This window comes from Drosophila eugracilis, unplaced genomic scaffold (genome assembly GCF_018153835.1).
Source record: "Drosophila eugracilis isolate 14026-0451.02 unplaced genomic scaffold, ASM1815383v1 contig_2167, whole genome shotgun sequence".
Lineage (NCBI taxonomy): Eukaryota > Metazoa > Arthropoda > Insecta > Diptera > Drosophilidae > Drosophila > Drosophila eugracilis.
Window position 1 is genome coordinate 1,166,271 of NW_024573052.1, and position 25,501 is coordinate 1,191,771.

Genomic DNA, 25,501 nt, shown 5'->3' on the forward strand with positions numbered 1-25,501 from the left:
TAAGCATCAAAGTTCGTTCGCATTTCGGATTGGAATCACAGGCAGAGATCTCAGGAGGGGGGCGGGAAGAGAGTAAGGGGGCAACTATAAAGCGTCAAACTTTTCCCCGAAATCTTCAACAGGAAACGAATTATATTCCCCCGGCAGGACACGACCCACGACCCCTGACAAATTACTCGAATTATGAAATTACAAAGCGCCAACTTGATTAGCTTTTCAGATGGCTTTTGATTGCTTCTTCCTTTCCACTTTTCCGGGAGGGGGGTGCAAATTAGGATTTTGGCCAATTCGTTGTCACCACATTGCCATCGTAAATTCTCACCTGGGTAAATTGTTTTTATCTTGCCGCCAACATTGCCATTTATATTGGCCAAATGCGCTTGAAGACGCCGAAAGCTGCTGCTCGTTACTTGGCCTTAATGTCTGGACGGGCTTTCGATTAGTCCGTTTGAGTAACAGCCCATCAAGTCAAGACAAGTCGAGGGGAATAAAGCCAGCCAGATAAGGGCCATTGCTATGTTAATGGCCAAGAGGAGTATTGGTTATCTTAGCCCTGAGTTTGGTTCTCAATCTTCAACTTAAGTTCAACTTTGAAGATAAAGATAAACCTTAAAGATTCCCTACTAATGAGTTCCTTACCACTTTCCAGATACATCTACGTTTGCCACGCCCCCATGGCCAGGACATGGTGCACGATGCCGAGGGTGAAGCGCTGCACAGCGTACATCGCCCTGCTGGCCTTTCTGCACCAGGTGCCGAGGTTCTTCGACAGGACCTACATCCCACTGGAGATCGAGTGGAACGGCAGTGCCACAGAGGTGTGCCACCTGGAGACGGCGATGTGGGTGCACGAGTATATCGGAGTGGACCTGTACTACACCAGCTACTATCTGTTTCGGGTGCTGTTCGTCCACCTGCTGCCCTGCATCATCCTGGTGACTTTGAATATCCTGCTGTTTGCAGCGATGCGGCAGGCGCAGGAGCGAAGGAAGCTGCTCTTCCGGGAGAACCGGAAGAAGGAGTGCAAGAAACTGAGGGAGACCAACTGCACTACGCTGATGCTGATCGTGGTGGTGTCGGTGTTCCTTCTGGCCGAGATACCCATTGCCGTGGTCACGGCCATGCACATCGTGAGCTCCCTGATCATCGAGTTCCTGGACTACGGCCTGGCCAACATCTGCATCATGCTAACGAACTTTTTCCTCGTCTTTAGCTATCCGATTAACTTCGGCATCTACTGCGGCATGTCGCGCCAGTTTAGGGAGACCTTCAAGGAGATATTCCTTGGCCGACTGATGGCCAAGAAGGACAGCTCCACCAAGTACTCGATCGTCAATGGCGCCCGCACCTGCACGAACACCAACGAGACGGTCCTCTAGTAATTGGTGATGTTGGTGCCGCGGCGAGGCAGTAGCGACCACCGTCGCTCCACCACCAGCACCACCACCAGATCGGCGGTGATCATCGGTGGTGAGGCAACTCCGCAGCAGCACCAGCATCTGGTTACTCATCTGCAGACCCATCCGCAGCCCAGTCAGCAGCGGCGGGTCAGCACCATGGACATCATCACCGAGGAGAGGAATGTTTAGATTCCTCCGATCGGACTGGATTATTACCTATATCCCACTAACCTTCCTTATTCCCTCCTTTCGTTAATGGTCTCAGTTTGGGTTAACATTTTCCACTAACACAAGCTAAAAGTTGATCATCCCCCCAATGGATTTACCAAAAACAGAGCTAAGCAGTAAGGTTTCAGACAAAAAAAAATGAAAATAAACAGGAAAATTGTTAAAAAAATATCAATAGAGGAAAACCAATCGTAAGTCTGTCTGAATTTAGAAGGTTTTTGCAAGCGATTAAGCGATTTTCACATTTTCACCGTAACTTTTCCAATGCAAAAGAGTTGCTAGGAAAGGTGAAACTCGTTTAGTTGCTAAAGTAAAGCCTCGATAAAACCAATAACTAAGTGTCTGTTCTAGTTTCCCCCGCAAAAAGCACAACTCTGTGTGTTTTCTCTCTGTGCGTTGATGTCATATTTAAACTAGATGTTAGTGGGTTAAGCTTATATAAAGGGTTTACAGGGGGAGGAGGGGGTGTAGCTTTGAAGAAGTGATAGCTGAGAGGCAGGGGGTAGGGGGAGGCGTTCTGGAATTCACAATAATAAGATGATACTATAGTAGAGATAAGGAGAATACTTACAGGAAACTCGAAACTAATGGAAAATTGATAAAAACTGAGTGTAAGAATCAGTTAGGATGATGATGATTAAATGTTTAGCCATTAAGAAGATATTTACGAATCTTTTTGAGGTCTTAAGGGAAATGGGTTTAGTTTGGAGCCATTTTGAAGGCCATTTGTAAAATACTTTTATAGCCTAATCGGAGTTAGTAAGAGTAGTTAGCGTTTAGGATTGGCAACTCGTTTAAATTCGTAAACCTTTTGAGCCCCAGAGTTTACCGATTTAAATGAAAGGAAAGGAAAATGAAAAAGAAAAGATTACATAACAAAGATCAGTCATAACGAATTTCAAGTCGATGTTGTAGGCTACACACATAATTTTTTTTTTCTAGTGTAAGTACAGTTACGATTGCAGTTTCTCCCGTTAAAATGTTCTAAGTGTAGGTCATAGGCTGTATATGTAGGTGACTAAGCAAGCAAGCAACTACGACTAAACCAAATACAAGAACTTAAGCCTAACTACAACTTTAAACTATAATAACTACCACCCTTAACTATAGCTGAAAGTTGTCTGTCTGAATGGAATGTGTTAACTATTTATATATATATGGTATATGCGTACTTCGGTTTCCGTTTCTGATCTGATCTGATCTGATTATGATCTTTGATTTTGTACATATATACTTTGACGGTGCATCCAATAATGAATAAATAAACTAATTAAATGTCAAACGACGATTGCGTTTTGCCTTTGATTAAGTTCCCCGGAATTGGGAATTGGCTAATCGCTTTCAGTTTATTTATTACAGTTCGGTATTGCGATTCATTGAGTTGGAAATGTTAGTATTAATATTAGAATAATCGGCATTGCTGCCTCAATGTTGGGCCACAGTCGAAGGTCTCGCGAAATGGCTTGAAAGTGGCAACTGCATCGTTGATCCTTGACCTGTCGTTGCCATGGTTGCTCCCGTATTGCTCCATCAAGGCGATGTCATCGGAGCAGAAGAACTGAGCCCAGTTATAGAAGAACTGCTGCTTCTGGACCATCAAGTCTTCCTCGTTCTTGGTTCTTTTGTGATCCGTCGGAGCCGTGTCAAAGTAGGCGGAATAGGCCAACTCCAGGCCATTGGAATCCGAGTACTTCTCGTCTCTGCCATCGCCGAACCAGTGATTGAGGCATTTTAACTCGTCCCGGAATCTGGAGTTCATATTGAGGCTCCGTTTAACCATAGGACTGATCACGCCGCGGGAGTTGAAGAACACATTGCCGGGGTCGTAGCCATGGGTGAGTTCGTGGCCCAGGATGAAGCCCAAAGAACTGTAGGTGAGTATGTCGGGCTGATCGGGTGTGTAGATCGGTGGCCCCAGGAGGGACAGGGGCACGATCAGCATATTGTTCTCCGTCATATAGAAAGGCGAAGCAAAGGTCCCATACTCATGGACGTTCACGGGAACGAAGCTGTTTCTGTTGGGCATTGAACGAGCTCGATATTTGCCCTGGAAATTGTGATATTGCAGTGCGTTCAAGAGATTGCCAAAGTAGTCTGTGGGAGTTATCCGGACACCCGTGTAGTACCTGTCGATTTGTCGCTCCACGGATTTGGCCGAGCCTTTCGGCAGGATACTCAAACGGAGTGTCATCCTTTTCAGTTTGGTCAGAAGGAACTGATTTATATGCAGGGGGAAATGATTCCTGTTGGCCCGCAGTTTTTGGCCAAAACGCTGCTTGAGATCTATGAAGATATCCTGCAGAACGGGCTCCAGTTGGAGTCGGGGATGGTTCTGCTCTATCAACCAAACTGCCGGATGGCTGAGGATCATCCTGGACTGCCCGGCACACTCGACTCGGTCCACGTGCCAGGGCTCAATGGGTCCCTGTATGAGCTTCAGTCTCAGATACAGGTAGATAAGCAAAAATTTATGGGACGTGTGGGAAAGCGAATAGATCAAGCGATTGATGTAACTGTAAGTTGGTAATGCTTTCGGCCATGGCAGAATCCAAAAGGTTGGTATTAACTCTTCCGGCCAGCCATCAACAACATCTTCCGTTGAGTCATCATCACTATCTAACGTCGCATTCCTCATTATATTGGATTCCAGATTGCTCAGTTCGCTCCAAAAGAAATCCGGATCGTAATAACTTTCTGCTGGCCATAGCAGGTCGAACTGCTCCCGGGTCATGAGCTCCCTGTTGGTCTCGTTGAGGTTCCAGGGTGTGCTGCGAATCAGCAGTTGCTTCCATATTGTTCCCAAATTGGATTTCTTGATGTCGGCCAAAACGTCGATGCGAAAGGCGGCCGTCATGCCCACAGCTAACATATTATCGTTGATCCATGGCATCATGATTAGCTGCCTCAGGAGCTCAAGCGTCTGGTCCATGGTCAGAGGCTGCCGGCAGGAGGTGTAGAAGTTTCGCAGCAGCTGCAGGAAGCGTGGCTCATTGTCCCCTTTTCTGAAATCCAGAATACTCATCAATCATTCTTTATCTTTTCAGATCATTCATGCTACTCTTTATCCAGCAAATCAGCCAACTTTCCCGCATAGTCCATGTCCAGCTGTTCTGTGACTGTGGAGTAAGGATCTTTGGCATGAATGGCCGACCAGTTTCCGCAGGCGGCTTCATAGAAGTTGTGGCATGGATTAGACTGTGGATCCGATTTCACCAGGATGGGCAGCAGGCCCACAAGGCTGGCCACCAAAAGCACTTCCAACCGCATCTCCAGAGACCTCAAGTTAAACTGATTGACGGGAAAAGCCTTTAGTAGTGAAAATGTTTCGGGGTCTTATCTCGGATCGAAGGCAATTAGCTCATGGCTTGATTACGGAAACTGGGAAAAACTTTCGATCGGGCGGTTATCTCTAGCAACTGGGGGGATTCACAAATTTCTATAGTTTTCATATTATATATATTTTAATAATCAAGACTTTGTAGAGCTTTTCTATGAACGTAAATTTATGAACTTCTCACAAGTCCTAGAGCTCTATGAAAAAGTTGAGTTTTCTTGGCAGTTTTTATACCCGTTACTGGTAGAGTAAAAGGGTATATTCGATTTGTTGAAAAGTGTGTAACTGGTAGAAGGAAGCGTTTGCGAGCTTTTAAAGTATATATAATATTGATCAGTATCAAGAGCGAAGTCGATAAAGCCATGTTCGTCTGTCCGTCCGTCTGTTTGTCCGTCTGTCTATTCGTGCGTCCGTCTGTCTGTCCGTCTGTCTGTTCGTCTGTCTGTTCGTCTGCCTGTCCCTCTGTCTGTCCGTCCGTCTGTCTGTCTGTCCGTACGTCTGTCCCTCTGTCCTTCTGTCCGTCTGTCAATCTTTCCGTCTGTCCGCCTGTCCGTCCGTCCGTCCGTCCGTCCGTCCGTCCGTATGTCTGTCTGTCTGTCCGTCTGTCCTTCTGTCGTTCTGTCCGTCCATCCGTCTGTCCGTCTGCCCATCCGTCTGTCTGTCCTTCCGTCTGTTCTTCCGTCTTTCCTTCCGTCTGTCAGTCCGTACGTGTATCCGTCCGTCTGTCCGTATGAACGCTGAGATCTCAGTAACTATAAGAGATACAGAGTTGAGATTAAGCAGGCAGATTCTTGAGTTCGCAACACAAGGGCAAGTTTATTTCAGCATCCTACCACGCCCACTCTAACGCCCACAAAGTTTATTTCTTTGTTTGACCATGTATAACATATTTTTGCCAATATCTATTGATTTACCAAATATTTTTCAAATCTGAATATTACTTCGCTATTTCTGAAGAAATTTATGTTATAAGTCCTCACATGGACAGTGACGTTACTATGCTTTCTCTGACAGTAGGTGGCGCTTTGTCCAATGAATATTTCAAAATTGTGTAAAACAGTACGGGGTATCTGAAAGTCGCGGCACTCGACTATAGCGTTTCTTCTTGCAGTGATTTGGAAAAGTTGAGCGTTGAAAAACACTTTGCGCTTTGCATTTGGAAAACTACAAAGTTTTCCCAAGGCCAGCTAGCACACATGCAGACACACATGGCACAAAATGGCAACTTTTTTGGTGCCGCAAAATGTGGGGTGGGAGGTTAAGTGTGGCGAGAAGGATCGCTGCAAATAAGGTGGCGACACTTTCTCATTTATAGTTAATGCACTTTTGGCCAAAAGCGTTGCTAAGGCTGGCTAAGTGCTCAAATATTTAATGGGAAATGTTCGAAATGGATTAAGGATTAAGGGGAGAGGGTTAAGAGCCAGTACACTTGAAAGTTTTCGTCAAAGTCATGCGATTTTCGGCAACTTTTCCCGCATCTGCTTAAGCAGGAGAGTGTGGAAAGCGGGAAGGGGAAGGGAAGGAAGGAAAATGCGATCTGTATTCAGGAACCTGGGACCCTACTCAGGTTTTCAGATGAGATAGCAGCAATTTATAAGGGGCGGTACGGGTTAATATCTGTCTGGAAGGAATTTACAATTTGAAGCCCCTTTTGTGGCCCCAAAGTGTTGGCAACGCAGAATGCGGACCAAGCCTCATTTATTTCACTCAAAATTGATTGTCGCCTTCTGGTAAAAAACACACACATCCAGGGCCCAGTGATGGACAGGCAGAGTGGTACAGTAGAGCATCGTAAATGGGGATTTTCATGATTTTTATAGCCTTTGCCTTAAGTTACTACAAGTATTTATCTGCACTGAGATAGGCCTTCAAAGATTTAACTTGGTTTAATGAAGTAGAGCAAACACGAACTTAATATCAAGGTACCACTGTACTTAAGCGTGCGTGTATTGAGCCTAAAATCAACACGGAGACAATGAGTAGGCAGTTGATAATCAATCAGAAAGCTGCTTATTGGCTTTTCAAAATGCCTCTAACAAAATAAATAAAAGTCAAAGCGACAATGTGGCATGTTGTGCCCTGACCGCCCTACGCGCCCTTGCCCCATCAACGAGGGGGATTGATGGGAAGGGGGAGGAAGAAAAAAAAGAAAAACAAGTCAAGTTCAATCCAATTTTGGGCCAAAAACATGGCCAGCCTGCTGGTGCTGGACCAGGCCAGGCCTGACCTAATGCCAATTTAATGCTGCGTGTGGCTTATGTCTGTCTAAGACCCCATCATTATGCCACATCCCTACCCTGCTATCTCCTCGACGATGAGCTCATGTGTGCTCTGCGGATGGGGTAAGCTCTCCGGAGTAGCTTTCTGTTTATATCGATGGATGCGAAGATAATCAAAGGCAATTAGGCTTTACAGCCAATCGCTAATTAATTTCCAATATAATTTATGCACACCCGCAAAGGGGCAGTCGTCGTAATCCCTTGATTACTTTCCCGCCCCCCTTTCCCCCCTCTAGAAAAACAAGCTATTTGAAAGTCCAAAAGTTTATTCAGTGGACTTGTCTCCAGGAAGACCCTCAGTCGGTCCCACGCCGAAGTTATCATTCATCTGAACAGCGGTAAAGTCATCCTGCACTTCATTCAGTCGAGCCTGGGTGCAGGGAACATTGGGATTCGTCTTCTTGATGTTGGCATTCCTCCAGATTGTTGTCAAATTTATGGGTATGGCCATCCTCCATCCCGTGGTTGAGCTTGTCTTCCTCTTCCAGGATTTTGGTCACCTCACTGGCATGGGTACTGGAAATGTAGTGCCCGTTGAACTCCTTGATGTACCCCATACGCACACCGGCTGTCAGCAGTCCAGAGACTCTATGCTGATCATTCTCATCAATTTCGTTGTCCGGCCCGGGCGTGACGAAGCTTTCAACAATGGATTTCCTGGAGACGGGCTCCACGGTTTTCCGAATGAATTTACGCACACGATGACCGGTTAACTTGGACTTCGGCATTTTGTTAGCAAAATGTACTTAAAAAAAATCACAAAAAATTTATATTTATATTTTATTTGAAAAAGTTGAAAATCGAATAGAGACTGAAACAATTTTGATGTTGTTCGTTTGAGTAAGCGACTTGAACTGAGCTCTGGCTAGGGAAAGGCTACGAACTAGCACTGGCAGCTGCTCATACGGCTACTTTGATGCCTGAAATGTGTGGCTGGATGTGTTTTGATAGTCGGTTGCTGTAAATTGACCGCAAATTGCAGATGGTGACGGTGGTGGCTGCCAGATGCCAAGGCGGCAGGAAAACCGCATGCGGTCCGCGTAGAGTGTCGCTCGATTTGCAATTAATTGTCGCCATTTTCCGGCAACTCACCGCCATATTCAATTTGCTAACCGCAGTGCGAAGTGGCGAAGTGGAGCAAACTGCTGCTAACCAGCCACAACTATTCATTATTCTTCTGTTTATGTTTATAATGTTGGGCGTTATGGCTAGGGACTTTCACCTTTCTTTTTCGTTTATAGGCAAGAATTAGTTCCTTAAACTGTTTAATTTAGTTTAATGGCTGCGGCTTTTTAATTGCACTTTCTGGCGTTATTTTTCAGCGGTTGTCTGAGTATTTTGGGTTTTTGTTTAATGGCGGACAAAACTGGCCCGTCGTTGTCGTTGTCGTTTCAGGCAGTTCGTTTTGGCTTATGTTTACGGTTATTTCCCTTTTTTGTAGTGTCGATGGTAGCCCCGATGGCTGAAAATAGCTGCCAAATAGCCAGGGGGAAAGTTTAAATCCTTTTTTTTATTGAAGGTTTCAGTACTTCAGCTGGATTAGGGGGGGCAAAAGTGCATTACTCCTAGCCTCCTATGTTCCCATATACAAATGTGAAAAGGCAAAGACAGAGGAGCCCTTGATCGGAGCAGGTGTAATCATTGTCCGATAAATGCTGGTCATCTATCATCCTTAAATAGTCAGGCCATGACCAGCGACTATTCCGCCCTGGGAGAGTGTCAACCAATGACTCTGCGCGTTTCTGTAGATCCCAAGCGAAGGTGGAAGGTAGAGGCTAGAAGGGCTCCTCTGAGGGGTTCACGTATGGCAGGTCAAGTGGCAAATTATGCCCTGCCTGTTCGGCTAAGGGTTAATAAATTAAGGACTCCATTCAAGGCAGCACAGCGAGAAATGAATATTCAAAATTTGAAAATAATTAACTTTATTATGGTTAATTTTGGTGTATAAAAAACTTAATAATAGTTTATATATTTAGATTTTTATTTAATGACATTTAACCCTTGTCAAGTAGGCTTTTCCTCGCTGTGCATCAGGCTGGCGGGTTAATGTGTCGAAATATTTTAGACACCCCGAGTGCCGGTCTCGCTTACCATGCGGTCAGTCATTAGCCTCTGAGCGCTATATATGCGTGGATATATAGTGTAGGATGTGGGGGATATAGTGGATATAGTCACGAACCCGCAATCAAAGGTGTTTCTAATTTATGAATCAACGCAATTAGCTTTAATAACCTCGCCGGCGACCGAATTAGCTGGACATACGGGTAGATGAGTGTGTGTGTATGGGAGTGTATGGGAGTGTGGAAGAGGAGGCGTGGCCTGGATGTTGACTCAACATTTGGCATTCATTCGCATTCATTAACTTGAATCGAAATGACAAACGGTTTCGCCGCCGGCCAATGTTCAACAGATGTAGATGATTGTCATAAATTTCGAAGCCACACATAATGGAATCGAATTGGGGGAAAGCGAGTAAAGGAAACTGGAAAATGGGTAGCAGTGAATCAAGTTGGGGGGGAAAAATACGACAGCACAAGGAAAACAATTGATAGAACTCAAGTGGCCTGTGCAGTCAGAGAAATGTAATTAAAAAAGGGGAAAACTTTTAAGCAAAATGTTGGGAAAGCAAATTAAATCAGTTAGTTTTTCTGTTTTAGGTTGTTAAAGTACTATATAGTAGTGAGATATCTACATTATTCCTCAAACATATAAATGTTATTTTACGTGCAGGAAGGCATCGACAGGCTTGTGGCAACCACAAGGACTTTTCATTAACCTGCAAGATGATGTATCTCTTGTAATCGAAGAAGCCGCAGCAAAAAACCAAACCATGGAAACCACAGACAGACTTTGCCGCAAACTGGATTTGTTTGATTTGAATTTGAATTTGATCTTGGCACAAGGCAGGCGTTTTAATTAAAGGCATAGAGATAGAGACGATAGGGAGAGGGAGAGAGCGGAAAGTTCGCGACAAGTTCAAGTTGGTTGTTATGCCAAAGTTGGGCCACCGCTGCGTATGCTTAATGTGTGTAATTCAATAAACTTCTTCATGTTTCGGTTGGAGATATTGAAACTAAAACGCAAGCAACAGCAATAGCAACAGCAACAGCTACTTGAATATGCAATTTCGGTCAATTTGGCCTGGCATCTATCAATTAATTAGTGCCACGTAGTAGAAAGTTCGACACGAGGCGGCATGCCGCATGGCAATTGTAATTTGAGTTGTTATTACTTTGGTTTTCTTGGCCAACTTGCCATTGCCAGGACAACGGCGAAAGCAGCAACAAGAATGGTTAAAATAGAGGCACTAAGAATACAAACTGGGAAATGACAGTGGTCATTAGCGGGAATTTTCATGGGGATTTTCCCATAGGCCCACGCTAAAAGATGAAAATAGAAACATGTTAACGAGATGATAGGCAAAGTTCTGTGTAGAAACTTGAAAGGAATTTCAGTTCTTCAAGTTAATTTAATGAAGTCAAGAACTTATTTTTGTAAACTTTTAAGGAGGAAAATTTTTAATGGAGGAAAATTGAAAACAGTTTTAAGGCATTTCTTGCAGTTTATTTTGAAAAAAAATTGGATTGTATGGAAACATTTACATATAAGAAGGCAGCAACAGCTGTCCTTGACCCCTTAGACAGGTCTGGCAGTGGTGGTGGTGCTGGTGCTGGTGCTGGTGGTGGTGCGAGGGCGGCGTGTGGTGCGCGTAGTGCGGGTGGTTCTGGGTGTAGTTCGTCGTGGAATCCTGGTGCAGGCCTGGGGCTTATCACCCAACTGCAGCTGGCCGCAGCGCCTCTTATCGGTGCGTAGCCAGTCTGGGGAAGGGTTAAATAGAAGGTTTAGTTAGTTAGTTCATCAAATCGAGTATCATCCCATCAAGACTACTCACTGTTCCTGGGCTGGCTGTGGCAGTTTTGGTTACGCAACTGGCAATTGTTGGCCAGAACCTTGCACTGCCGGTTGTTTCTGCTCCTCACGCAGATGTGCTGGCTAGGGGGCGACCTCTGGCAGACGACGGGACGGGCCGGGCAGGGATTGTAGCAGGGACGGCGGTGGGCAGGGCCAACGCCCTTAACATTGCGGCAGTCAAGGTCGCGGGTATGCCTTATACCCTCGGGGTTCCTTAGAACATTGGCCAGCATCAGATGGCAGATGTTCTCGAAACGCTGGCATTCTCCACGCGGTGTCCTGCCGCAGACCTTGGGACTGGTCTTGGAGCAGACCTCCGGGAAGAGGGGACACCTCCGGGCAGTGGGACGAGCGGAGGTGATCGGTGGTCGCCTGGTGCTAGGCGGTTGGGTGGTGCCGCTAACCACGGTCCACAGGATGGCCATGCCTAGTAGGATTTTCTTTCGTTGTCAATTTTTGTTTTTAATTAAGAAAAATCGAAGAATATTTACCGAAAATCAAAGTCAGTTGGTAGCTGGACATATTGCTGGATTGCTTGGAGTTGCAAGAACTTCTGATGCCCTTTAAGCCATCAACCTGGCCTATTTATACCATCAATCTTGGTAACGTTAATCCAAGACAATTACCTGGAAGCAAGTCCAAGACAATTCTTGGCCCGCACGCGACTCTTTGGCCTTTGTTTCAAGCCACGATTGTTGTCAAGAGCCATTGACCCCCAAGGCAAGTGCAGCTGCTAGGCACTTCTGGCAGAATGTTTGAAGAACATGACTTAGGTCTGGAATATAATATATAGAAAATGTGATTTAACTTCTATACTGGCTAGCATTTTGATAATCACATTGCTGAGGTTGTTTGCTAGATAGCTTCTTTTTCGAAGTTTATGTTTGCCTTGCAAATCAAAGTCTTTCCTACGACTTTGCTAGATAAACAGGGAAGAGAAATCCCAACTAGTTCTAATCTGAGCTGAGCTGATAGGCTAAATCTATACAGCGCAAACCTTGTACTTAGCTTAGTACTTCAGCTTACTGCTGAACAGATTAACCCAATAAAACGTTAATTAAAAACAAACCCATTCATGTTCAGAAACAAAAGCCTTCGGCAAACAAGGGAACAGATGGCGCTGCCAAAAAATATGGCAGAGTATTCAGCCGATTTTAAGCCGATATGGCTATATATACTCAACCTGGCCAGCGGAAAAGTATCAATCAACCAGCCACAGTTGATAGCAGCAAAGATCAGTAGATCCTCACCAGCAAAACGTTAAGAACAATAATAATGAGCAAGTTCAGCATTTGCCTCCTTCTCGTTGTCCTGGCCATTGCCTCCATCCAGGCCGATGGCGACCGTCGTCCTTGCCCTGGCCGCTGCACTGGACTGTCCAGCGGAAAGAGCGTGTGCATCCGGAACAAGGTGACCAACGTTTGCACCCGCCTGCCGGCCTGTCGTCTACGGGAGAAGAACTGCCGCCGACGTGACAACGGCTTGGAACCCATCCGTGAGACCTGCATCACCCGCTGCCGCAACATTCCCGGCAACAGCGGCGTGGGACAGTGTGCCACCCGTCTGCGTCCTCGTCCCCAGTCCGACATCAAGCGCGTTAGGGAGTGCCGCAGGAGGATCTGCCTTGACGACAAGCTCGCCAGCTGCTGGAGGGACCAACAGGGCGGCTGCATCCTGCAGACCCGCTGCGAGGCCCAGAGGAGGAACTGCGACCGCAATCCACTCAACCAGTGGGTGAGGGCCAGCCAATGGAGCTGCCAGGGTAATATTGTCGGAGGTGGCGTCCGCCGTTGCCGCATCAGGCCCATCATCATCAAGGATTAGGAGTGCCCCGTGAGGAACAGCCCCACAACCCTTGGAACCCCTTGAACTGGAACCACGACATTGACCCCCCCGCTTAAGCTTACCATTTTTTTTTTTTTTACCACTTTTCTCTTGCTTGCGTTAGTTTCGTACAAATATAAATAATTCAGTAAAACCTCAAAACAGAACTGAATTTCCTATTGTGGAAAACTAAAAAGTCCTTCAAGCTAGAGTCCTATCAACTCTGATTAGGCTTAGGACTTGGCTGGTCTAGCAGCTGGCTTCTGATGTTGACTTTTTGTGTTGACAAACTATTACTATTTTGACCACAGCTTTAAAGGTGATGGTCCGAACATAGAAATGTCTTAGATCGATGAACTCGTAATCAAAATACCATGCAAATTGCATTCAAGGTTGAAAATGTACACTTTTAGCCATTTTGCTGGCTGATTTTGATGAGTTCTGTTAATCCCAAATTCCTCCTAAAATTGGCAGTGTTATGTCTATAACTTAGCCAATAATGACTCAAATATAGAAAGCCATACCCCGTTGAGCGTGTTTAGTTCAATTTCCAATAAAACTGCATGCGATCTAGGTTCGGCTTGCCTTATTGGCTTTTTATCTTAAAAAAGTAAAAATGAAAAAAATTTATTTATTATTATTTCAATTACAATAGATACGCTTACTTAACCCTTGTACATACTTTTCACTTTATGCTTAACCCTAAAATGTGTAATGTGTAAGCTCCGTCCTTGGGGAATCTCTGTCCGTGTTCCATGCTCTTAGATCTTTACCGGGACTCGAACCCAGACCGACGGCAATAGTTCTATTTGGGAGTCAGCTTAGCTCCCTAGGCTACCGTCGGCGGCGATTTGACAGCTTGGAAATGTTTCATATAAGCTACACCTAGTTCGATTAGTTAAGGTATGTGGGGAACAGCCTACTTCGATCCTCGTCCTTACATTTTCCAAATGACAGGATGAAGGAATAAGGCTATGGTTAGTCTGCCAATATTTTTACTCTTGAATAGCTCAGCTGGTAGAGCACTTAAACTTCAAGGTACAGCGGTTCAAATCCAACTGCGAGAAGAAGTCACTTTCTTTTTTTCCATTTTTTTATAATCCTGATTCCCGTAGTGAAATTTTAGCAATTTTTAGAAAATTTTATGATGTTATGATGTCCAAAATGGAAAATCCGATTTATAGCTTTTCCCCTCACAAATTGGTAGTATTTTTTCCCATAACTCAGCCAATATTCGTCCGAATGTGGAATGTAATACCTCGTTGGACTCGTAATTTGATTGCCATGATTCCCAATTGGTTTGCATTCAAATCTGGGAAACTTTATTTTTTGCCATTTTTTGAAAATTTTGATGATGGTACCCCTTACCAAAAATGCGAAATTTGGGTCAAAATTTATTTTCCCAAAATCGAAAAACGAGTGATAGGGGAGGAAAGTGCTGGTCGTTAGCAGCACAAAACAGTCATTCTTTTGGCTGTGCGTCTTGTTTTGACCGAGCTAGAGCTAAAAAGCCGGAAAAAATATTCCGAATTTCTGTAGAAATGGGTTTTTCGATTTTTTAGCCATTAAATCGAAGCTCGCACCAAGAGAATCAGAACAATAATGATAAAAGTGAATATAGGGGTTTAAAGTTTTGGTTCTTAGCCGCATAAAACAGTCATTGGTTAGGACATGCGGCTTGTTTTGACAAAGTTAGAGCTAAGAAACTGCAGCAATCCCGGGCTTTCTGCTGTCAAACGACGTATACGTGATTTTGAGCACCAAAAAATCAGTTTTTTTGGCATAACACAGCCAAAAATGGTCCAAATGAGGAATGTAATATCTCGTAGGGCTCGTAACTTGATTGCTATGATTCCCAATTGGTTTGCATTTAAATCTGAGAAACTTAATTTTTGGCCATTTTTTGAAAATTTTGATGATGGTACCCCTTACCAAAAATGCGAAATTTAGGCCAAAATTGATTTTCCCAAAATCGAAAAACGAGTGATAGGGGTTGTTAGTATTGGTCGTTAGCAGCACAAAACAGTCGTTCTTTTGGCTGTGCGTCTTGTTTTGGCCGAGATAGAGCTAAAAAACCGAGCATAGTATTGCAAATTTCTGTTAAAAATCGGTTTCCTGATTTTGTAGCCCTTAAAACAGAGCTCGCACCAAAAAATCAGAACTATATTTATAAAAGCAAGTATAGGGGCTTAAAGTTTTGGTTGTTAGCTGCATAAAACAGTCATTGCTGCGGCCATGCGGCTTGCTTTGACAAAGTTAGAGCTAAGAAACGGCAACCAAACCGGGATATCTGCTGTCAAACGACGTATACTTAATTTGTGGCCTAATAAAATCGGTTTTTAAGCCATAGTACAGCCAAAAATCGTCCAAATGAGGAATGTAATACCTCGTAGAGCTCGTAATTTGATTGCTTTGATTCCCAATTGATTTGCATTCAAATCTGGAAAATTTCATTTTTGGTCATTTTTTGAAAATTTTGATGATGCGAAATGCGAAATTTGGGTCAAAATTTATTTTCCCAAAATCGAAAAACGAGTGATAGGGGTGGTTAGTATTGGTCGTTAGCAGCACAAAACAGTCATTCTTTAGGCTGTGCGTCTTGTTTTGACCGAGCTAGAGCTATAAACCCGCAATAAAAGTTGCACATTTCTGTTAAAAATGGGTTTCCCGATTTTTTACTCCTTAAATCAGAGCTCGCATCAAAAAATCAGAGCTTTAATGATAAAAGCAAGTACCCCTTACCAAAAATCTTTAAAAATTTGTAAAAATTGAATTTCTCAAAATCATAAAACCAATGATAAGGAAAGTTAGTTTTGGTCATTAGCTGCATAGAACAGTCATTACTTTGTCTGTGCGTCTTGTTTTGGCCAAGTTAGAGTTAAAAAACCGACAAAACCAATGATATTTTCTGTCAAAAGGGTTAATTTTGATATTTGGCCAGGAATATTCGGAAGTCTTCACATAACATTGTCAATAGTTTACCAAATACTGAATGCTATGAATCGATAAAAATTAAATTCAAATTTCAGTCGAACTGCATTCAAACTGCATTTTTGGTCATTTTTTGGTATTCTTCAACAAGAATAATATATCGAGTATTACTCCATCGAAATGCTAAACTTTTCTTAGTTTATTTTTGTCATATTGAAAGCCCAAAGGAGAGTAGTGGAATGTTTAGTGAGAGCTTTCATTATTTAGTGCCTAAAATGTAGCTATTTTGGGAATATTCCTCTAAGCTGCACTTTTCCATTTGCAAACTGAAACTACAACTGAAACTAAAACTGAAACTAAAACCGAAACTAAAACTGAAACTGAAACATAATTGTAATCCCAACTAACTTTTAGATCATTTAGTATATCCATTCAGTAAAATTAGTTGGGAAAGCAGAGATATCTTAGGGATAAAGTAGGAAAAGCTACCTAATGGCGGTAATTCAATTTAAATCTGAAAAGGTATCTAGAATGTTTACCTTACCCACCCAGAGAGTGTGTGTGCCAGTACCTGGCCACTATTTAATTTCACGCCTAGTAGGTCCAAGAGGACTATACGAGGTGTGTTCAAAAAGTAAGGTGACTCTTCAAATTTCGCGAATTTCAAATTTTTCGATTATCGATTTTTTTGTTTATATTGGTTATATTGGTACACTCTTCCCTAACATCTGTACCAAGTTTCAATGGAACATCCTCTTTTGTTTGGTTGTGAGAGGCGTAAAGTTACAAGTTGTTTTGCGAGCTCGGCGATTTTTTGCTATCGAAAAATATGGATCAAAGGATTTGGATTTTTTGGCCAAAAACAACACCACAATAATGCCTCAGCCACCATATTCACCGGATTTGGCCCCATGTGACTTTTTCTTGTTCCCAAAACTGAAGATAATCGAAAAATTTGAAAAATTTGAAATTTGAAAAGTCACCTTACTTTTTGAACACACCTCGTATAACTTCTAAAAGGTTTCGATAATCGAAAAATTTGAAATTCGCGAAATTTGAAGAGTCACCTTACTTTTTGAACACACCTCGTATACTATATACACGAACTATATGGGCGGAGGGCATTTAGCAGCCCCTAACTCGGTTAAAGGTTCGGTTAGCTGCGCTAATGTTTTTCATTTTATTATTCGCACTTAGCGTCTCGTCTATACGTATGAATTTGCATTTGAGCACAAAGTGGCGAGTGTAGTTTTCATATTTGCACTTTGTCGGGTCGTTGGGGTTGGTCCGGACGAGGCAAACATGACACTGGGAGTCCCGCCAGCTGACAGGTAGGCCTGGGGATGGAGATGGGTAATGGGTGATGGGGGTGCTGAGGTTCCAACTGCCACGGCTGGATACCCCATGTCCTTTTTACGGGCCCACACACAGCACAGGAGAGAGCAGGTGACAGCAAAAAAGCAAACTCAAAGCCACTCGACTAGTACACAGGAAAAACAAAACTCAATTCTGATTGTTAAACTTTAAAAAAGTTTAACTAAAGCTTAACTTAATGCTTGAACAGCTTAAAGTTTGTTAACAATTTACTAATCCATTTTCTTGTTTTATTTTAAATCAAGAATTTCCCCTGTAGACCCACTTTTCCGTGCATTTTCCAAGGGACAAGAATAACAGCAAGTGGGAGCTGCATGCCAGCCAGAAGTGGGCGTTGCGCGTGTACTTAAGCTTGGCATAAGTGGGTGTAGAGGAAGGGGGTAGGTCACCGCTTTCCGGTTTTCCCGACCGCCCCTTTCGAGTGGCCTGAACAAAGCACAACTTCTCGTGCTTCAGTTAACGTAAGCCGGGGAAAATGTCGCCAGGAAAAACGGGGGCAAAAAGGGTTAACGACAACGACGACGAAGGCTGTCTTACGGAGTGGGTGATGGTGGGAGTAGGTAATGCGGGCTGCTGACATATTATGACGACTTTAGAGGGGCTTTTCCCCGTTGCCGTTTACAGAAGTGGAATGTAAGTCAAGTGGCTGACAGCGGAGTCGAGTTTCCTGCAGGCAAACAATATCGATGGCTGCATTTAAATACAGATTTAGATTTAGATTCAGATTTCTTAAGCATTAGCTTAGAGCTTAACGCACAGAGAGAGAGAGAAAGGTTTCTGTTCTACAGGGAAAAGCCTTACTAATTGCATTCTGCATGCCAAATTGCATTAGCTAAAAACGCGAATTTCGCGCTAGGCAGTAAGTGCAAATATCGATTCACTCTGCGGTACCGCAACTCAATTAAAAGGCTCTTCATTTTCTAGTGAGTAGGCCGTGAGCTCCTGTTAACAGGATAACCCTTTGTCCGCTGTCCCAGCTGTCGATCGCCCTGGATGGGGTCACATTGGCCGGGTGCCATCGACGGAATGTCACGAATTGTTCACACACGCCAAATGAGGGCCGCGGGGTAGGACTCGAAAAGGACACAGGCACTGTGATAAAGGACAATGAGTCCGTCAGCCTGTCTATACGGGTTGCACTGGAAGGAAATCTAGGCTCTTGACGAAGTGATAGCTTAATCTGCACTAGAAAAGCAAACCATGAGCTCTGTTTCCATTTTCAGATTTCATAATCAAATTTAGTGCTATAGAAAGAACATAACTTCTGTAAAAGCAGCTTTAAGCCGCACTGGAGGCCTAACTATGATCTCTGTACGCCTTATCAGATTTCATACTCCAAAACAGTGCCATAGTCTAGTCTAGGCTAACTAATCACAAGCTTAGTCCTAGTTTCTCTCAGTGCATTCGTTGATCCTGCCCACGCATACGATATAGACACATATTCACATAATTATAAATTGCTGCGCCCAACGGAAATTGAGGGGCTGGCTGGCCAAAATCATGTACCCGAAAAATGTGATTCTGGCAGCCAGCCCATACCCACGACGTCTCCGATCCCGGATAGTGCTAGCAATTTAATTTCCTAGTTTGGGACTACAAACAAACTGCAGGATGGTGGAAAACTACGTCCGCTGATTGCGCCACGGAAATGAAATTAGATGAGCACGAGGCTCAAAGTGGAAAGTGGAAAGTGAAAGTGAAAGTGAGAGGAGAAAGTGAAAAAAAGAAGTTGAGAGAAGGCATCAGGCAAATGCCGCCATTTCCATACCCCATACCCCATACCCGAACTCCAGCAGCAAGGCCTCGTAATGAGTTGGCAGTGAAAAGTTGTATGTGACCCGACTGGGAAAACTTGTTGACAAATTGTCGCCCGAATTTAATTACTTGCAAATGAGTTGTTCCTTCGGCTGTGGCCCCAGATCATGGTGCGGCTAATTAGCCTGGCCTGGAAAAAAAAAAAGTACCTATGAAACTCGCCCGTAAATCAAGCATTTTAATTTCGTTAAAGGAGATCTGCGAAATCGCATCTCGCTGTGGTAATTGAGTTATTTGCTAAAATAATATTTACATAACTCGACAAATATTTGTTTTTCAAATGAAAATGTAGGCAAAAGTCAGAAGGTTAAGCGTGAGGAGATAATCGTAACCACATTTTGGTACTTCTTTCTAAACTTTTTGGTTTTTTACTAAACCAAATTTGAGGTTTTTTTTAATGATTTATAAGAAGATTTATGTAAGAAAGCAAGGAAATATTTATCTTATAAAGGAAACCCTTTTACAGGGTATCAGAGTGTTAGTTAGTAACCCTGAAAACTTGACTGTGTAATGCAGCGACGACCGCTGGCCATGGAAATGTCAAATGCTGTTGCCTGGTAATGCGTTCTGATAGTGGCTCAATTTGTTTCTTTTAATTGGATTTATTGACGGCCTCTGTGCGGCTGGCGTGAAAAATGATGGAAAACGGAGAAATTGTGTTATGAAAATAAACAAAACTCATTTTCATATGCAAAGAGTGTCTCGCTGCCCCTTTTTAGGGGGTAGGGTTAGGTGGGGTAGGGCCAGAGGCGAGCGTGCATCTGCATATATTTAAAACTTTTTCTTTTTTTTACAAAATTCTTTGTTTATTTACTTAGTTGGGCTGGTGTTTGTTTTCGCAGTTGTTGTTGTTGTTGTTGCTGTTGCTGTCCCCGTTGAAAACAAAAAAAAACCGAAAAACAGAAGCTGCCACAGAAAACACAAAGCAGAAAGCAGGAAAAAACCAAACAAAACAAAGCAAAACATTTTGCATAATTTTTTAATTTACTCTTTTTGGCTAAAAATAGACCCGTTAACAAAAAGCGCTTGCCAGCAGAACAGAACAGAACAGTTTTGACTGTATTTATGCTTTTGAAATCGATCAGAAGAAAAGAGGGGGTTGGGAAAGAACCCAGAAATGGAGTCACTTAATCCCATTTCTTCTCCCTTAGGGTCTCTTTTGTAAGCAAGACAAATGGTTGGCTCTGTTCTGGGTGCCCTCTCTCTCTCTCTAGCTGCTGCTGCTGCATTTAAAACTGGCCAAAAGAAAGGAACTGCAGCACGAAGTAGTGGCAGCAGCCAGAAATGGACCGCAGCTGCCGCCAGGATAACAGATTGCGGGGTGCTGGTCCTTACTGGCAAGTCATAAATGTCAGGAGCTCCTTAGACCCAAATTCACCCGAGATACACATTCGGGTCGAGTCATCAGGGCACTGAGAGAAATGTTAGTTTGTATCTTAAATGTCAAGTTATGTTAGTTTACTCTCATATCATCTTCCTGTCTTGCCATTTTCCTTCTTCTAAAACCGCCTTTCACTTTTCTGAGTGTATTTATTCGACTGACAAATAACTCAAAATGTGATTGATGACGGCCCTGACACGCTGACACATATAAATGCCTGCAAATGGAGCACGAGACGCTGCCGCTGACGTGTCATGAGGGTCCTGAATCCGGAATCCGGAATCCGTGATCCAGAGTCCATATATGTGTTAGGGGGGACCCTGCCCTGCCTTGGGCTTAATCCTCCCAGCCACGAATAACCTTTGTTTTGGCAATAGGCGTGCGTGATTTTTGCGGTCGCATCATTACTCAACGTTCTAAGTGCTTTACTTCTTGCGAGGGGGTTGGGGTTCGAGGAAACTCAGCTGCGGGGAGAGTGGGCCGAGTTTAACCTACGATTATTGCCATTCATTGCCGAGACTAAAGTATGTCAACAAACTTCTCAGCGCCCAGGGATTTCACCTCCCAATCCTCCCTCCTTTCCTTTCACCCTCAGACTACTGCGAGACAAGTTTTTCAGTTGCCGCGGCCAAATGAATGCAATTTGTAGTCCAAGACTGAAATGAGCCCCTGGCTTTCATTTACATTAAGTAATTACCTGGAAAACCCACGCTTAAAGTCTGGAAAATGGCCAGAATAGGGGGAGGGGAGAGTAGCCTAACGTTTAGATTCGATTTTTGCCCTGTCCCCCCAGCCGCAGGCTGTCTTTGGCAGACATTACGTAGGGTGAGTTTCAGTCTAATTAAGTGGACTCCACTTTGGACTTTAAGTAGTGTCGCCTTGAGGAAATCCATTCGAAAGGATAAACAAATTTCCTCAGCTCTCGCTTTAAAAAAAAAAACCCTCAGAAAGGGAAAACCAAGAGCTCTTATCACTGAAATGTGATAAACATCTGCTGATAAGAGGGCTGTCGGACAGATAATTTAGCGGTTTCTTTAAGGGGGCGTATTTGTTCCGCCGTTTAAAATGAATGTCCTTTGGTGATATGTGAGCACCGGCCATTAGGATCGGCTGACATATGTCCCACCTACCTTATGCTCCCCCGAGGGCCCGACAAAGTTGGCGGCTACTCATCTTCATTCAGCTCATGTTGTCCCGGATACGGATCGGATGTTGGTCGCCCACCTCCACCCAAAAACTGCGTATACAAATTGGTGGCAATTTTTGAAACATGACCGGTCGGTCGGTCCACCCATTCTGGGAAAACCACCCACCAGGGGCACCCGTTCCTTTCCCCAGAGCGATGGGACATCTTCAAAACTGATGACACTGTCAATTTAGATGGGCGCGCCCCCCATTGCAGGCAGACATATGTGGTGTGTGGGTGTCTGTGCCGCCTACTTTTCGGCCACATGATGAACCTCTCACTCTGTAACCACCCATCACTGAAGACCGACCACCCACTAAGCCCCCAACCTCTGCTGTGATGCATTGCAATGACATTTTCATGCTTTATCTGCGGCTGGCCTCGCATAAATTGATGTATTCCACGCAAGGCAGAAGCGTAGTGTGGGGGGGGGATTGCTTGATATACATCCCTAAGAGTACTTTATAATATGTAACCCCCCTTTTTGGCAAGCCCCTGGCTGCCCCCCTCAACTCAGCCACCGCTCGATGTGTAGCTCGACATAAAAATGCAGTCAATTCTCTTGACAAATTTTACTTTTATTACACGCTTTGTTTATGTGAGTTTGTGTACATGGCATTTGCACATCATCAGTGTGCGAGTTTTTCTTGTTCGTCTGTGTGTGTGAATGTGTGTGTGAATGTGTCTGTGTGTGTGTATTTGTGTTTTTGTGAAACATTGGGAAATAAAAGTAAAAACAAGGACTTGCTGTTCCTGCTGCCACCATTCGACATGTTAGCTGAGCACATGACTTGGCAATGCTTTGAAGAAAGTCCGGTTTAGTTTTCCGATTTTCCGATTTTACGTTTAGATGACATGGCTTTGTGGCCAACATCCTGTTCGGACATTGGTTTTTGGCTTAAAAGTAGCCTGTCCTTTGATTTTGTCAAGGGGATTATAAGCTATATTGCCATGGCAACTGAAGTGAAGAACCTTCAGAAGGAGGAGGAGGTACATTAATCGGCTAAATTTCATGACTTTTTGGCTGGACAATGTCCTGAAGATGCTTCTGTAGAGGTATAAACATCAAATTTTTTAATGCTTTTAAGATCTTAAAGTGTGTTAATCGATGTATAAGCCATCAAGGAGTTTCGAATGTGAATTTGTTACTTTCGAGCTTATACTGAAAGTATTTCAAAGATGAGCCTACGACGAATGAATGTAATTTTCCAGTTCATTAACCTGGCGTTACGCTAGAGATTTCCAACCAATTTAGTGGGAGTTTCTTCAAATCCCTTCGAGCCTTGAATCGATGGATTTTCGCGGCCTTTTGCGTGACATAAACTGAATCGTATATATAATATGATGTTTTACAGGGGATTGCTTTGTATTTGGGCTGCTTATTTTTCATGGCATACTTTTATGCGCTGCAGCAAATTGTTTTAGACGCGACGCCACTTCGTGTCCTTGCAAATCCCTCTTTTGTGTATCCTTTTTTTTTGTATTTATTTATTTATTTATCGGTTGTATTGTATTTGGTTGTGTGTGTGTGTTGGTGTGTCTTTGTGTGTGTGTGTGAATTAAATTCATTTTCCCAGCAGCAACTGAAAAGTAATCGATTACGCGCCTTAGTCGCAGTCGTCACCTGATTAGCATAATTTGATGTGTGAGAGCGTGTTGCCAAGGACATTTCGAGGTGGTAACAGGGGTGCCTGTAGCAGCAGGCTGACTGGTTTTCAATCTTGCCAGAAAATTGTTCGATTTTCGGGAGTGAATATTTTTGAATCAGCAACGTGCTCGTTGTCGTTCTCAGCGCCGTCGTTTGGCGACATTTCATCATCAGCAAACGCGACACGCGACAACTTCATTTTGTATTTTCGCCACCCAAAACACACACACACAAAAGACACCCCCTCTCCCTTCCCCACACTGACGTCAGTAAGTGACAGTTGAAAGGCTGAGTGGAAATAACTTTAAAAAATGGATAGGTAGGCCAATGAACTTGGAGGGGAAACAAAGATATTTTCGGTAAAGAATTTTCCAAATTTGATATTCTCCTATTTTCGATGATTGAAATTGCAATTGGTATTGCTATTTTCTAAAGAAAATATGTTGGTCTTGGAATGAAAAACATTCCTTTGCTTTCCCTCTGTGTGTTTGTTTAATGGCAATGAAGGAAACAGCAAGTCAAAAAGGGAAAAACTTTCTCTACACTTTGTTTTTCTAGTACTAATTAGTGATACTTTCTTGAAGTTAAGTAGTTTGTACTTCTTCTACATTGAAAGATACACAGATACATCCTCTGCCAACTGGCATTCTTGACTAGCTAAAGAGTTTCCTGGAATGGCTTTCCTTCATTCAAATGATTATTGATGAACAGGTAACCCCAGATTTCCCGCTCCCCCTCATCGAATATTGAGCTAATCTCAGCATATGGGTGCTGTCGTCCGCTTTTGTCCACAGACAATCCTTAGCAGTAGCAAGGGACAAGGGATCCTTTTAAAGCATAGACATATCCTATGTACCCGAAAAGGACGGACTCGGACTCTCTCTGACCCCCTTTAAAAGACTCGTTCGAGACATGCGAACGCCATTAAAGCCGCTCAGGAAGTTGTTGGCCAGCAGAGCCATTAAATTTGATATACGACAATAAGCGCGGATAATGCGTTAAAGGAGCTCAGGCAGCATGCAGGGTGAAGGATGATGGTAGCAGGACGCACAGCCATAAATTAGTGGGAAAGCCAAGTTGTCTGGGCCAAGACGATGGCTGGATGGTGGTCCAAAGTGAAATTAAGTGCAGGTAAAGTGCATCAGAAACTATCTTCGAAGGCAAAGATATGATTAACTTGCCAGGAGTATAGTCTCTCTTCTCTTATCTTTCCCAAACTAAACTGAAATTGCAACTAAACTGAATCTTAATCCGAGAGATACCTTTGCCGTCTGAGCGTACTCGCTTTTGTCTGTCCCTTCCTTCGTCCGTCCGGAATTTAAGCCAGCCAAATCCCGACGGAATCGACCAGTCCAGTAATAGAAATAACCATGTCTTAAGCCTTTAAGTTGCCAATTACAATGAAAATTGATTTTATTTCTCCGCTGGCTGTCCTCTCCTGTCCTGTCCTGTCCTGGTGTTCCTGCTTTCTCATCTCAACGGCGGCAACGGCGGCTTTCTTTCTCTTTGGCCATTGTTTTGGTTTAGTCTGCCGGCCCACTGCCCATTGGCCATCGTCCTTGGCAGGACTTTTATGAAAGCACAGCTGGCTGGGCATTCTTTTCTCCTCTCCTCTCTTTTCTTTTTTTCTCTTTTTTTTGGCTCTGGATCTGGTTTCGGTTGTCTGGTGGCAAAGTGCCGAATGTACATAATGCCAGTGGATTAGGGCTTAGTTTATCAGCGTTTTCACTGCCAATGTCAAGGTCAAGCTCATAAGCGCGTATGACAACAGCATTACGTTGTGTGTGTGTATGGCTTAGTGTGTGAGAGTATGTGTGTGGGTGCACAAGGAGATTTATATAGTAAGGACTATCTGTAAAGTGAACCCAACAAAAAAGGAGACTAGTGATCAGACTTTTTACATTCTTTGAGTTTGTAAACATAACATCAACTATATCTATATAAGTAGTAGGTAATGTAAGAAACAAAGAATTTCTCTCAGTGCATAGAACATTGGAAATAAATTTGGCATTAGCCACTCGCCCGCCTGCAATCGCCAGCTGTTGAGCCACTTTTGGTCATCGCTTCGCCACGGCTATTAACATACAATTATGCCGAAATGCCAATCAAATGCAGACAGTAGCGGAACGGACGTGTCCCGCCTGCCCTGTACAGCATCCTCCCCTTCCCCCCCCTCCTTCCCTTTTCGT

General features: G+C 43.7%; 4 protein-coding genes across 6 annotated transcripts in view; 2 read left to right on the forward strand and 2 right to left on the reverse strand.

The window, feature by feature from the left end:
* Positions 1-2,910, forward strand: part of LOC108103695 (sex peptide receptor) — a 50,536-nt gene extending 47,626 nt beyond the window's left edge. For all 3 annotated transcript variants that reach the window (XM_017209291.2, XM_017209289.2, XM_017209290.2), the window contains exon 5: positions 650-2,910. In XM_017209291.2, the coding sequence (XP_017064780.1) occupies positions 650-1,379 (730 nt within the window). In that variant the 3' untranslated portion in view covers positions 1,380-2,910. The remainder of the gene's footprint in view (positions 1-649) is intronic.
* Positions 2,899-4,897, reverse strand: LOC108103694 (endothelin-converting enzyme-like 1). The gene is made up of 2 exons (XM_017209288.2): positions 4,687-4,897; positions 2,899-4,630 (listed from the first exon to the last, which is right to left on the reverse strand). The coding sequence occupies exons 1-2, from the start codon at positions 4,893-4,895 to the stop codon at positions 3,031-3,033; spliced, it is 1,809 nt and encodes a 602-aa protein (XP_017064777.1). The 5' UTR covers positions 4,896-4,897; the 3' UTR covers positions 2,899-3,030.
* A 5,980-nt stretch (positions 4,898-10,877) lies between these two features.
* On the reverse strand, positions 10,878-11,675 carry LOC108103656. Its single transcript, XM_017209213.1, has 3 exons — positions 11,645-11,675; positions 11,134-11,580; positions 10,878-11,059 (listed from the first exon to the last, which is right to left on the reverse strand). The coding sequence occupies exons 1-3, from the start codon at positions 11,673-11,675 to the stop codon at positions 10,878-10,880; spliced, it is 660 nt and encodes a 219-aa protein (XP_017064702.1).
* A 753-nt stretch (positions 11,676-12,428) lies between these two features.
* LOC108103672 lies at positions 12,429-12,977 on the forward strand. Its single transcript, XM_017209231.1, has one exon. The coding sequence runs from the start codon at positions 12,429-12,431 to the stop codon at positions 12,975-12,977; it is 549 nt and encodes a 182-aa protein (XP_017064720.1).
* The last annotated feature ends 12,524 nt before the right edge of the window (positions 12,978-25,501 follow it).

Bases quoted from the DNA above. Each gene is read 5' to 3' on its own strand.
- LOC108103694 (XM_017209288.2), bottom strand. From the start codon at position 4,895: ATGCGGTTGGAAGTGCTTTTGGTGGCCAGCCTTGTGGGCCTGCTGCCC. The intron at 4,631-4,686 runs GTAGCATGAATG...TCTGGATTTCAG, and splicing joins GCTGATTTGCTGGATAAAGA to AAAAGGGGACAATGAGCCAC.
- LOC108103656 (XM_017209213.1), bottom strand. From the start codon at position 11,675: ATGTCCAGCTACCAACTGACTTTGATTTTCG. The intron at 11,581-11,644 runs GTAAATATTCTT...AAATCCTACTAG, and splicing joins CCAACTGACTTTGATTTTCG to GCATGGCCATCCTGTGGACC. The intron at 11,060-11,133 runs GTGAGTAGTCTT...ACCCTTCCCCAG, and splicing joins CCACAGCCAGCCCAGGAACA to ACTGGCTACGCACCGATAAG.
- LOC108103672 (XM_017209231.1), top strand. From the start codon at position 12,429: ATGAGCAAGTTCAGCATTTGCCTCCTTCTCGTTGTCCTGGCCATTGCC.